The sequence below is a fragment of the Teleopsis dalmanni genome, chromosome 2, assembly GCF_002237135.1.
Source record: "Teleopsis dalmanni isolate 2A chromosome 2, ASM223713v2, whole genome shotgun sequence".
Lineage (NCBI taxonomy): Eukaryota > Metazoa > Arthropoda > Insecta > Diptera > Diopsidae > Teleopsis > Teleopsis dalmanni.
The window spans coordinates 46,254,784-46,270,189 of NC_051847.1; the positions used below are offsets into that span (position 1 = coordinate 46,254,784).

General features: G+C 28.6%; 1 protein-coding gene across 1 annotated transcript in view; it reads left to right on the plus strand.

The window, feature by feature from the left end:
* Positions 1 to 15,123: 15,123 nt before the first annotated feature.
* The window catches only part of LOC119684912, a 3,839-nt gene continuing 3,556 nt past the window's right edge, over positions 15,124 to 15,406 (plus strand). The window contains exon 1 of the mRNA XM_038099050.1: positions 15,124 to 15,287. Coding sequence (XP_037954978.1) covers positions 15,219 to 15,287 — 69 coding nt within the window. The 5' untranslated portion in view covers positions 15,124 to 15,218. The remainder of the gene's footprint in view (positions 15,288 to 15,406) is intronic.

A 15,406-nucleotide genomic window follows, 5' to 3' on the forward strand; every position in this document is an offset into this window, starting at 1 on the left:
AAGGGGGCACAATAGACCCGCCAAAGTCACAGTGCCGAATCTTTTAACAATAATAATAAAGTAAATTCAACACTACAATATATCGAGGAAGACACAATCTCTAAGCAGCAATGTAAAGTCCATCAAGTTAATAAGAATAATACATGTATTGATACTCCTATACATTATGTTTAAAATTTTTTTATTATACAGACTGTATAATGCATGTAATTCTTAACACAAATATTTTTTTTCGTTTTTGTGGAAAGCAATGCTTGCAACGAAACCCTTTGTCGAACGTCTTAAAATTGGAAATTACCTCCTTCTTAGTTTTCATGGGATTGTAAAAATCTTGATTACATTTCGTTGCAATTGTTCATTTGGAATTCCGGATGCGCGTATTTAGTTCGTTACTTTCCATTTCCCTACTGCGATTGGCGAAATTGGTTTTTGTATATTTACATTTCCATAGTAATTCCGCAGTTCTGAAGACATGAAGAAAGGAGAGGAAGACGACTATAATTGTGTGCAATTTGAAATGCGAAAAACGAAATCAGTACGAAGATTACACCATGGAAGCATGAAATAGTCTAATATTTTTTATGCAATTAATTAAAATAATAACGCAGTACGCTACATGCTTTTAAACTTTTTTAGGATAATTTTATGCAGATAACATAAAACTGAACTAAAATTTCGAAAAAGATTACTTTTATTATCAATAATGATTTAATAAAAAAATGGTTTTAAGGGTTATAAAGAAGGATTTTCTAAATGGAATGATAGAAGTAGTCATGCAAACTTAATTTGAATATTTTTAGTTCAAACAGATTTGCTTCTTAAACTTTAAAATAGCACTTAACAGATACTCAAAAAATTATTTTTTGGTTTATGTGAAATATTTTAAATTTACTTAAATCGAATCTTTATATGCACGCATTTATCTTATAATACATAGACAATCTAATTAAATCAATTTAAAAACATGTCAGCCTATAATAATTATAGATCTTCTGGTTAACGAGAGCAAACAATAATTTTTTTGAAGTTTTTTTAGTATTAAAGCAGCTGTTCTCAAAAAACATAGAAATTATTATCATATAAATTTATAAAAAAAAATTGGTTAATAAATAATATAATATAATGGTATAAAAAATTTATAATTGAATTTTTTTTCTGGTGATTTTACACAACATTTATATATTATAAATGTTGACTCTATAAAGGATATTTTCGAATCTGAAATTTTTATTTCCTAGTTTTTAACATTGTTATTATCAAACTGGATACAGGATGCGTTTTTTTTTATGTGAATATATTGTCATCTGAATTCAGCAAAATAAAAATCAAAATGAATTGTATGAGTGAATAAATATAATTTAGTAATGCACAAATATTTGTTTAAATTTTTATACAAGGTATTTCAATTCAAAGTACTTTTACGTCGAGAGGTAATTCTTAAGTCCATAAAATAAAAAAATTTTCTGATACCATAATACATAAAGGTTGGATAAAAGAGAGGGAGGAACGCATCTTCCCTCAATTAGCTAAGAAAGGCACTTTACTTTGAGTGCCGGTATACATATATTACAGGAGATACTATAGAGTAGGCCGAGCTTGGCTCCATGACAACCAATGTTCACCTTAGAACAGATATAAAACTAAATACTTTCGATTTGTGTCTGTATACCAAGTCGCCGGTTTTACAATTGAAGTAAAGAAGCCATGTACCTCTTGACCTGCTTGCTGAGAAAGTATAAGCCCACTTTCTATTTAGTCATCAATCAACAAGAGTGTACATAGAAGAGCCCAATCTATCTAGTTTATATGCGTATTCGTTCCCTTACTATATTGCAATGCCCGAAAACCCAAACTAAAATTATCTTGGACCTGAGCTTAGTACGTTAATACATTGTCTAGATTCACTATTCTAGACTGCTTAAATTTAAATAACATTTAACTAATACGTATAACTAGTGATGAAAAAACTTGTGATTTTTTGTGAGAAAGAAAGGAGTTGGGAACCGTTTCAAAGCACCATTATACGAAAAATGGTACATGATAGAAAGATAACATATTTAAGATACAAAGGTGTTGTTATATGAAATACGAAGAAAAGAATAATTTTTTGTTAAAAATTTAGAACACAAACGCAATGTTTGAAAGATATGTTACTATGGTATTGTAATACGAAAAACAAACCAAGGAAGAATGGCAAGAAGCTTCTGATCTTTGAGAAATAATGTTTTTAAACACTTTTCTAACAAAAATTAAAAATAACTTTAAATCCTTATAATTTCCGAACTCGTTTAAATACAGAGACATGCTATGGATGAAACTAAGTCATATTTGACGAATTAGAATAGAAATTAGAATAGTTAGTATAGAAATTAAGCTATTAAAATGTTTTATATATTTTTTAAAATTTTTTAATTAAAGGTTTGCTTTGAACATATATAATTCAGAACCCTGTATCTCAGTAAATGACAAAAATGGGCCCCACTCATACATATGCTTTTTTTACTATTCAGACCAAGGAATCCTCTAACGAGCCAAAGCACTTTTTAACGAACGAAACACTCTATATATTAAAATAAACTTTAAAAAAATTTATTCTACACACTGAAAGGAAATTAAGTAAATTTTTTTGTTTTTTAGTGAGCAAAAATGATTTTGTGTAAGAATTTTAACATTAACTTTCCCAATATGGCCAATATTATTGTTATTATTACAGCTTTAAAATTATAAAAAAATAATATCAAAAGTCTATAAAGCAGTGTTGTCCATTAAGATGTAGTTCCTGCTTCGTGGAGCAATTTTTAATTACAAAAATTAATGCATTTCGCATCATCAAAGTGTATGTGATGTATTTCTTTATTTTAGGATAATAGGATTAATACAAGTTACGCTAGTTTTGTAAAAATTTACTAACTGCATCAAAGAACTTTTACTTCTTCTTTTCTTTAGTATTTATGTCAACAAGCTATAAAAAAAAACATAATCTTTTTTTATAACTTATATAAACTAGAGCAGAGTTTTTAAACCTTTACATAGTACGACCACTTAACCATAAAAAAATTCCAATGTCTCACTGCTTAACATACAAAAGGACATGCTTAGCATATAAAAGTAAGCAGATCCGTTCTAAAGTTTATCTCTTTTCAAATGACGATAGACTAACTCTTACCTTTAACTTTTCCAAGGTTTGTAAACAGCGAGACTTTCTAATCATTCTTTTTCCAAAGTTAATAAAGTCAATTTACTTGTAATTTTAAATTTCTCACTTAGCAAATTGTCTTCCCCCAAATTGTCTTCATATGGGGTGTACTCCCGTAGTTGACCAACACGGCGCTAGCGGCTCTTGTGGCTAAAAAGGTTCTTATTGCAGGACTTTTAAGTCTACTACTATTGAGTCTCAATAGCAGAAGCCATTAAGAAATACTTGTGCAAAGTATGCTATATGGACTACTCGTATTATTACTTTATTAGTACTTAGTGAACATTATTTAAGGAAAATTCGGTGTTAATGTAATTTTATATAATTATAGTTAAACATTAAGTATGAAATTTGAATTACAAACTTTGTTTATAGTTTATTTAATTTTTTAATCATAAATATTTAATACAAAATAAGGTAATTACATTTCGATTTCCTTATTATTGTGACCCTCACTTAATTCAATTAGTACGTAGAGTCAGCTGAGTCTCGAAGCCGCACAACTTTAAGTCAAATATTTAATTTGTAACAAAGAATTGAATTACATTACAAACATAAAACCAAAGTCAAATTGTAATCAAATAAAACCAAATAAAAAGTCAATGGTAATGACACATTTTTACGCATCATTGGAATATACGCATCCGTTTCCTACCATATGTGGGTGTAACTTGAGTAAAAGTAAACATTGTCCAAGGATATCCCACAAAAAATAGCTGCTCTTGCAAGTTCATTTTTTCCGATTTTATTAAAAAATTGTAAGAAAAAAAATTCAAAAAAAAATATTCCAACATTGAATATGCAAACCAAAAAAAAAAAATAATGAAATATATGTGTACTTCCTATTCCTCAGAAATAAATGTGTTAAGTTTCTCTTGACTTATGGAAACTATCAAAATTTCTATTTCTAAAGAAAATATAACTAATTTTAATATATCTTTAAGATTTTAAAATTTTCATAAGAATTCTAGAATTCTATTTAAATACCAGCAAATTAAACAAATAAAATTATGCCTTATTATTTAGAAGTAACATTGAAGTTATAAAACTGGGCACTACTTTTAAATATTTCTTATTATTAAAAAGTAAAAATGTAAATAAAAAAATAAGAGGAAAAAAGTGATTTCTTATTAAAAAGAATCTACACAAGCATATATAAAAAATCAAATACAAGGGACTATAAAAAACAATTTATTCATTATATAAGTACCTGAACAGAGAGACATACCAGAAAGTAAACAAACAAAGTTACGAAAGTAGGTTCCATAATTCTCGAATATTGCTATTCCTATTCAAATGTCCAAACTATCAATTAAACATAAATACTATAGATTATATGAAAACCTAAATATCTGGTGATAAAAATCTGAAGGTTCTTCTGACATTACAAGACTAACTTGGTACAAACGGGGGAAAACTCGCGTTAGTTAGCTGCTAAAGCTGTTCGACTCAATTCTATGATATCTGTACCATTGAGACCATTAAGTATAAGGAGAGCACGCAATAAGAATTGGGTCACCCCTTAACGACTCTTGTTAGGATTGAAAGGTGATGTAAACTGTACTCCACTTTATGTATCAGTCTAAATTCAATTTCATTAAGACCCATTTTCTTACTGACCTAATAAAGCTAACAGTCTTTAAAAGTGCTTATTTTTAAAGCATTCAGTTACACTGAAACTTAAATGTAAGTTTCTAAAACAAACAGGTAGGTTCTTTTGACTTGAATGGGATTCCTCTATGGAGTTATCACATTTACTAAATTTTTTGCTGAAAACTTTTCAAACATTTTCTTACACGTGTTTTATATAATATAAATCCCTGTAACTTTCTGCACAGAATGTTAAAATAAATGTACTCGATTTTTAGATATTAACTTTCCTAGTTTCAAGCGGGTCACCACAGTCTTTGAACCCATCTCTCATTGACTAATCTCGAAGCTTTTGAGGAATACACAAATTAGTCAGTGAGATGGGTGGGACTCTGTAGAAACCCCAAAATTATCAAAGAGTAAAAGTGCCCAAATGCTCAACATTAGACTACCGTTTACATATACTCGTAATAAACATGAATCAAAACCACAGCGGAACTATATATCCATGGTGCAACCGGTTCACGACTTTAAACATCGGAGTATATTATGTTAATTCATTTATCCTTACAGAAAATATTCAATAAATTTTTTAATTTATAATAATAAGCATATTAATCTAGAAGAAACTTGGTACTTCGCAGCAATCTGTCTAGATGAATGCTCGTATAAATATTTTATATTAAAACGTACACTGAATGCGAATTAAATTTAAAAACACCTCAATAAACACGTCGCGCCACATTGCATTCCCTTAATTATAAATTTACATGCTGGCAAACATTGTACCTCAACTTCCTCATATCCGCCAATAATGCAGCCACAGATAGTTGCATTTCCTCCATATTTTGCTGTTAAGACATTGTAGCACTCCATGCGTCTTAATTGCGATTGACATCGTTATAGTTTCCGCTTGGAACTATTATGCATACATCAGCATTTTGGCTCCCTGATAATTGGAGCAATGTCAAAACAGTTGAACACTTACTCCACAATTTATGGCTGACGCTTAGATGTAACCTTAGGCTAAGAAGTTAATTAATGAAATTCCGCAATGAATAATAAACACACCACTAAGTTCTTTAAACTTAAATGCAACTTGCTTCCCCTTCGAGTATTTTGTTTTGTTTTGAATTAGACTTCAATATTTCACCCAAATAGTAAAAAAAAATTTAAATATTAATTTACTGCCATTAACCTTACAATAAACAATTTAAAATATTTGATAAACCTTACTTAAAAGCATTAAACCGACAAAAAATATACTTAAAATAATTTAATAAAGTAATTAAATTATGCATTGAATATGTAACGTTTCATTTGTATCATTTATAGATAGAAAATGTATCAATATTAATCATGAAATAAGCCCTTTAAGTCCACTCACGTAAGTTATAGTTTAGCTTAACTCAAATGTATACATTAATATAATCAATGATTAAAGTGCCAGTTAACAGCACCAAAAAATATGAGAAAGAAAAGAATTATCTAATAGCACCAAGATGTTTTTGGATCAACACATCATATTTATGCATCTTGATATTGTCAAAATTGGCTGGCCATACAGAACTATGTAGATTAGACAAATAATTGAAAAATCATCAAGAAAAGGAATATATTGTAAATTCGTTATTGAAGGAATATCAGTATTATAAGTTTAATAAAAGTTCAAATAAATGATTCATTCAACCAACTAATGCAAAGCAGCTCAGCCATAGTTGAAGCTAAATTGTACCATGAATGCTGTCTACAATACTATAAATTACTTTTAATATCGGAACTATCGGAATTTGTGGAAAATTTCTTTGAGAATCAAACTGACGATACATATTAGTTATTGTCATTATTAATTAATTGTTATTGCCATTACAATTATTAACAACTGAGCGCAAAACCGAATAGCAAACTGAACCAAAAAATAATAAAAAATAGATCTATTAAAGACTTACAAATTAAATGAAATATTTGGAGGAAAATAATCAAATTTTGTTTTTTTACCAGCCAGACATTCATTTTCAGAGTATTTTCAGAATATCAGAATATGTATGCATTAGTTAGCCTAAAATAGTTCACGGGCTACTTTGTTTTTCCTGTCAACTCTACCGCCATAGCATTGATAAGAAATGGCATACAACTCCCTATAACAACAATCATATTTATAAGAACTGAAAACTTTAAATTTTAAGCTAAAGTTGGCACGATGAACTTCTATGCCAGGTCAGACGTATCATATAGCCCGCCTATTTGCATTTAAAGCCAAAGAAATTAATTAATGTACTAGATCGCTTCTCTGTATCGCATATAATAACTGCACTAACAAGATACCATCTAATAGATTCGATCGGTTATGGACTTTTTTTAACGACTACTATCGAAGTTGCCGATTAAAGCAGAAAGAGAAAACTGCTACTCATCTTTAATATCACAATTCGACAATCGCCAGAAGTTATTTATTAATAAAAATTCTTACTTCCTTAAGTTTTTGTTTGACATACCCAATGTGTTCATTAAGGACATTTTTCGTGAAGGACATGGGCATACCCAATGTGTGCATTAAGGACCTTTTTTTTTAATTTGGTTTCCCAGTCTAGTGCCTTCAATATGTTTTTTTAATATCAAAATGAACACATCTATAATATAGTCAGCACGTTTTCCCAAGTGACTGACTATCTACCTCTCTTCAAAAGAAACCAAGCATTGCTGTAAATTGAACAGCATGGGCTTTACTGGGCAATGAACCTTAACGATCTGAGTGCATTGTGTCTTTTTTCAAAACATTTTAAAAGCGTGATTTTAGTGAGACTTTCACACGGTGACTATCAATGCTTTTTGGGTACTGAAAAAATCCAGAGATACTAAATACCATATATAAACATTTTATTAAAAGATGTTATGTTTTACACAACAAAATTTGGTATTGTTTTATAATAGTCATTATTAAAACTAAAAATTTAAACAAATATTTATTGTTTAATGTTAATGAAATTATGTCTTTACTTGCGAAATTTTTTTATTCAAATCAAATATATTTTGTGTGTAACAAAATACTGTTGAAATAGACAAAAACAGATGTTATAGTTCTAGGAAAATCAGAAATTGATCAACAAAAGAAATGACTATTAAATCAGTAGGCTTGACTTCTTCATTAGCAATACGTGGTAAAACTAATTTTAAAAATGCAGAATTTTTTAATATTTAATAACATCTGCCTTTCTTACCATTATTTCAGTCCCAAAAAAAGTAGTAGTATATTACATAGTTGGAATTTTATCTTCATCTTATTATCTTAGTATATAATCTTCATAATTATCTTCATTTTATTATAAAGTTACTCTGCGTCTTGAGCAAGGAAAGTCTTTTATTTTGATATATATTCTTGGATTAACATTTAAGTTATTTGTCATTGATATAAAATTATTTTCAAGAATCGCAGATTTCTGTATATATAAATCTACCACTGTCCAATCAGCTTATGAAATCTTCTTTAGCAATATGTTTTCAAAAATATTTAATCGTTAAGTGTCATCACTTCCGCTCAGATCAAAAAAATCCGCCTGTTTGAGCGGAAACTCCGTCGTGATTGCACCAACTATAAACGCAAGCCTTATATGCACTTCCCCGTCTCTGTCCTATATGACAATGCCAAGATCGTTCTTGTTGTCGAGTACTTTTTGACACTCGCCCGTAGGCACCTCACCCGGCTTTATGACCAACCCCCCTGATGACTCCATTCCCAATACCCTCACTGAACACCTTGTTCAAGCCTTTCGCTTTAAACTCTCTAAGTACCTATTCAATTACTTTCATGAATGGGACCGCAAGCCCCACGTTATTCCATCTCTATAACCGTGACTTTCGTGATCCCGGTCACAAAGTTTACCGTTAATCTCACCTCCGCTTTCTAGCCGTAACCCCACCCCCTTCAATATCACCCATTCTCCTTAATTCATGTCAATGCTTTCTGGCTTAGATAAACCTAGTCCAATAGGTAAAAAATTTATCTGTTCTCATCTCTCTGCTTTGATTACTGGAATGAAGTTTCCACATTGCCGTGGAAATCTTCTACATTCATTCCTAAGAAGTGGTTTTAGTGGTTCAAGTCTAACGCTATAACTTTCGATGCTTTCCACCTACTGAAAAAAAAACAAAAATCGTTGTGTCGAATTTAGACCATATTTAATCGACATAATTAAATCATACAGTTGATTATAAATGTTCGTAAAGACGCGACATGAAGACAACTCCCAAACGTCAAAAAAAATTAATTTAGCTATAAAAATTTAATTATATATTGGGTCAAAAAGTAATCGTACCGTATTGATCTTGTCTAATATCTTATCATGTAATAAACAGATTTAAAATCTTTTGTTTTTAAATACATTCATCAATTTTTAAAGCATTTATCACTAACATAATCAGCTGAAAATCATATTCTTGAGTTTATAAGATTACAAGGTACAAAAATTTACAATAGAATACGTCACAATCACGATTATGATAAGATATACTTCTGGTACTTTTTGATATACGAGTATCAATATTTTGAAATACAAAAGTGAGTAATAAAATGTACTTGAATAAAATAAATTTTTAAATTGTATAACGAAAATAGACATTTTAGAAGGAAATAATAAAATATCAATTATTTGCATGATTCACTATTTTTTTATTAATTCCATTAATTATATACTCTGATAACTCTTTTATTTATTTGCTAAGATAAAAATGTGTTGTATGAAATTGGCTTAAATTGTGCTATATTTTCTTTCATATATATTGTTCTACTATATATATGAGAATGTGTGCGATTCGAATTGAATTTTAATGACTTAATGTATCTCATAATTAAATTTTTATTATCTTATTGTTACCCAAAAAATATAAGAGTTGCGAAGTAAATATTATCATGTAGTTGACAGAAAGAAGGAATATATAGATAAGTAATAATTCAGGCGGTAGATGGGTTTAGAGGTGTGGTGGAACTGTAATCTCAGACAAATGAAATATATTATTGTCCACCTTATATAAATTATGAGAAAAATAATGTACAAAAATTATTGGAAGTAAACTAATTATTATTAAAAAAAAAACAGTAATTATTAAATGCATATGACTACTGTATACTATAGACAAATTTATCGGATACAGTATTCATACAAAAAAATATACCACAACAGAACAGACGTTTAATGAATAAGAACTATAAGAATCTATAAGTACATATATGTATAAGATAAATACATAAGATAAAGATCAATACATAAGTATAAGATAAATATAAATACATAGAGAAACTATAGACCCTTAAACGTAAACACAAAAATATGCTGGTTGTTCTTTTAAAAAAATTTAAATAGGTGTAAATCAGTTTGAACTTACCCAGAACTTCAAACTACATCACCGATCATGAAGGATTCAATAGTAAACAATAGATGATTAGTACGATTACAAGAACTAATAATAGAAACAAGGCTCGTTACAGAATCATGGTTGTTATGCATTGGTTAGTTGATTACTTTTAATGCCAGCAACCCGCTTCTTCTATCCAGAAGGACATCCATCCTTCTATCCACATCTATCGAAGCAGCACATTGTCTTCTTTTTGTTAGCACATATCCACCATATAAAAATCTAAATTTTAAAACGAACATTTTAATTTGATTAATGAATATTTTATTGGAAAATTAATATATAGCATATTCGCCAGGCTTATTACTTTGTAAACTGACTTAGTATAAAGTTTTAATTTCAGCAAGCCTAGCCATTTTACATAATGGTTTTATCAAGACAACCATCTCCAGTTCTTTCTTAAGGAAATGCCTTATTATTCGCCAGTGCCAATTAGCGAATGTCTAGCAGGATTAATATGAAAACTTTCCCACTTTAATCCTAGCAGTTTATATTTTTTGGATAAAATATGGTTTGACCATGTCAATTTGAATTTTTAGCTATAGTTTTCCATTATAGAAAATTTTGCTTATTAGATAAAATGATTTAAGTAATATTTTCAAACAGTATTTCAAATTAGTTATGAATTTCTACTGAGGCTGAAAGTACTCATCATCAGTTATCTTAGGAAATATTGGAATTCTTATTTAATTAACTATAGTATTACCTTAGATCACTGATAATGAATACTTGGCAATACTCGAAATAGAGTTGTATAATCAACCAAATTTCAATAAGTTAATTAAATTTTTGTAGTTGTTGTTTCTTCATTACTGTTCGAACCTTTCTAAAATCTTATTTCCTTTATGATAATTTCATTTATGACTGAACAATAGAATAGAAACTAAAATCAGAAAAACGATCCTAAAGGCATTACTTAAAAGTTATTAATAGAGCTAATTGTTGCAGCAATTATCTTTGCTAGACTGATGTTTACTATATGTACAAAATGAACGTATATACCTATAAAAGTATCAAGGTATTAGGATCACATTGGGACCACTAATTGGATATTACGTGCATTGCTAAGTCAGTTTAAAAAAATATAAATATTTTTGAATTTCATCGTTTCAAATATAATTAAACAATACTTCTAAATAAATCAAATTTTCAAAATAAATACAAAATAAATAAAATAATCACTGTCTATTTATGGACTGCATGCAAACATTTTAAAATATTATAATCAAAATAAAATTTATTTTTATCTATAAGATACTCAAATTCTTGTGAAACTATGCTATTTAACTTGCATCACACTTGACATACAGTAAAGATAATTGTACAAACTTTGGATATTGAATTTAACATTAAACTTTAGGAGATATCTTATCTTCTTTTATAGCTGTTCGACTCACTTCTGCACAAAGTAATCATCAAGATTGACAAAGTAGCATAAAATTTTCGAAACCTACATAAATAATAAGATCTTACGCGATTCCGTGCAATCCAAAAAAATATACATAGTCAGAACATACTTGTATCATTCGCATGTCAGATAACGATGCGACATATAAAGCATCTCTTAAACCATCTTTTATGCATTTCTTTCAATTGATATAGTAATGAATAGCGATGTCATCTACAACTATATGAATTAACACTAAAAAGCCTAAAAAGTCTTTTTTTATCTTAAAAAATAAAAAATACTACTCATACGGAGTAGTACGTCACGTTAGGTTACGTTTCGTTGGAGTGACAGCAAAGCTCACTTAAGCAAAAAGAATTTCGCGTTCTGATTCCATAAAGGAGTCACTGTTCGTACGATACACCTAAAGGACTTTCATAAAAGTAAAAAGCACACGAACAGCTTCCTTTAAAAAAGATGCGGTCGTCGTATTTAGGTAGAATGGAACCAATTTGACAAGTCAATAAATCTGGCTATGTCCTAAATAACAGCTTTACCGAGCCAGTTAAAAAACGGTGCCTCTAAGATACAGTCAAAGTGCCTGTATTTGCAAGTTATCTGCAATACAATTGCATATGCATACAGATACCCATATAAGTTATAGGCCGACAATCCTAGGTAACTCGTTGAGAGAAATCCGGTATAATCGAACTATAAGGGAAGCACCGAAGTACCGAAAACTTAGATGATTTTAATATCAAGACCCGTTTGAAGATCTATTTTAATGCTATGAAAGATATTGACGTGAATTGTCATTAAGTCTGCGTGAAAGATACTGCTGTGATCAGACAGTAGCAGCAAAACACTAAGACCCAATTTATTATGAAAGATTTCACTGCTAACTTTGTTTTTTAGTTTGGACCTCTCTGATTTAATGTTACTGAAATCAGATTAATACTAAGTCCGTAACCCAAAATTATAATAAAAAAATTCAAAATATTCTACTCTATTTAAAACATAAAATTATATTATTTTAAAAAGAGGAAATAAAATTAAAATTTACACCGGTCATTAATCTTAGTTGATAATAAATATTCGTAGAAAAAGATCAAAATTATCTGCTTCTGATTATATTTCCTTTCTTTTAGCTTTTAATAATATCAATTTAATGTTATCAAAAACTGTAAATTATATTTCCTACAAACTATGTTTTTATATTTAAATTTAAATAACTGAAAAATTATAGGTATAGCTAAGATTTAAGATATAACTTTAAGTAGACAAACCTTAAGGCCTTTTAAAATCTCACAGTAACAAAACTATTTAAATATTCTTGAACATATCTTAATAACATCTTTCAATCTATATGTGAACATCCTTTTGTTTAATTATTAATTAATTATTTAAATAAGATTATTACCAAAATCTGTTTAAGAAAGATTTAACATTATTGGAAAAGGGCCTATTTTAGAGATATTATACCCAAATTCCTTCTATTTACAACATGAATAAGTTTACCCAAGTTTTAATACAGTTGCCAATGAGGTAGTCAAAAAACTACAACTTCACCATTTTAGTTTCAAACCGATTTATGAAATAGCGAAATATATTTGCAGAAGATCATGTATTAAATATAGAAATTATTTGGAGAATATTATACTGTAACATTGAAACAGATATAAAAGAAGGTCTTACAATCTTATGAATATTTTTTAGAGGGAGGTCGTGCAACTGATCAAGATCCTCTAGAAAGTAACTCTTCAGTATGTGTAGAAAATAAGTCTATAACAAACAATTTATGCCTGACTGAATTTTTTTTAAAAATCTTAGAACTAACAAGAGAATCGCATGGTATATAGCAAAATATTCGAAATAATATGCAAAATATTCAATAACAAAAACTTTAAGCCGCATTCGAAAATCTTATTAAAGCCGGTAGCACCAGTAATCAAATATTCAGTCTTTGTCACTTACGTCGACAAATACCTTTTTACACTCGCCTTTCTATATCTGACTGGCGGCATAACGCTCTCCCCAATATTTCAATCCTCAGCACCTTTCCTGCCGACACTATACAAGTCAAGCGCTTTATGGAATAACCACAGTTATTTATATTTTATTTTATCCTATCCTTCACGTACGCACATATTATAGTTACGACGATTTAGATTGATCGACTTTTCATAAATTGATGGACCCAAATCAATATCAGCATTCACTTTATTATTTATCTGTTATGCGGTACTTCATATATGCGATAAAGTAAACCGCCATAATCCAAAAAAGGAGAAAAGTTGAACTGTAGCCAAAAAGCTAGTAGCTAGCTGTTGTAACGACTAACATTAGGACTTAAAAACAGAGTAACTAATAGTATTAGTATATTCCATTTAAATGTATAGGATTGGACGCTTCACTAAAGCATCTCTAATAACTGATTGCAAATATCTTATAGAAAATGTAGATCTAATGTAGGTAGATAATGTAGATAAAATGTAGATCTAAATTAAAATAGCAAAAGTAAATAAATAATGAATGATTCTAATCCAGCAGTTATTTATAAATTGTTCATCATTACAAATATAGTATTAAGTTCTAGTATTATTAGTTTTAAAATGCCAAAAAAAAAGCATTACAGAATTACCTCTATTAACTTCTCAAAGTTTTAACAATCGAATGTAGATAACTAGTATGAAATTATTTTTTATAAGATAACAGTTTTTTTAATAATTTATTCAAGATTATTATAGAGGAAAAACCCAAATATGTACTTAATAAATATATATAAATATGTGTTTTTATTATATATAAATAAATTTAATATATATAAAAACACTGAAGATGTGTTGTCCACTGTGGCACGAGTTTTACTATCGTTAAGTGTCAGCTTTTTTGTACTTATTAATATATCAAAGTGTGTTTTTACATAAAATGAATACTTAGATACCAACCAATATTCTTCGGTTCTTGTTTTATAATTTCAAATCCATCGGAAAAGTAATGTATATGTTTGCACTCTCAAAAAACATGTGGAATTATAAATAAACCATTTCTGCTGTTTATGGCAAAGTGTAATTATTGATAAAATTCTCACTGTGCGCTTACGCTATCAGTATCTTATCGCAAATCAGTGGGACGGATAGTGTGGAGTATAGCGAATTCTACCAAAATGTCAAAACAATAGTAGGTTTTCCTTTAGAGATTCAGTATCAAAGAGAAAGTTTGCAAGCGAGGTAATAGCTCAAAACAAGCAGAAATTTGTTTATTTGCAGAATGTGTGATTAAAAATAGATAATATAAAAAATAATAAATAAATATATATAGTATATATGTACTTTATATATATGAAATTTAATAATAAAAACCTAATAATATTCTCATTTAATTATTTTAATTAATTAATTTGTGATTTGTGTGCAAAAAGTAAAAATCCTATTAAATCATTAACTTGATAAGATATAGACTTTTGGTTATAAAAAGTACATTGAGTCATAATTAAAAAAACTCCAATCACAAGGTTTTGTTTTTCTTTTTATCATTTAAGATACTCTATGGAAATTGCAACATTAGTACACAAAAATATTTATTAAATAAAAAAATAATTGCATTAATAAAAATATAAGACGATAAAGACACTAAATGGCGAATAAAGGTGTAAATGTTGGATTTGCAAAATGTTTTATCATTTTCATGGCAGTGGTTATTTTGGTAAGTTAAACTTAAAGCCCTAGTAACAAGTAAGGCCCTATGCTCCACTTGGCAGAAAAGACATCAACAAACAACAACAACAAATAAATATTATTTCTGTGCACCGCTTAAAAATTTCT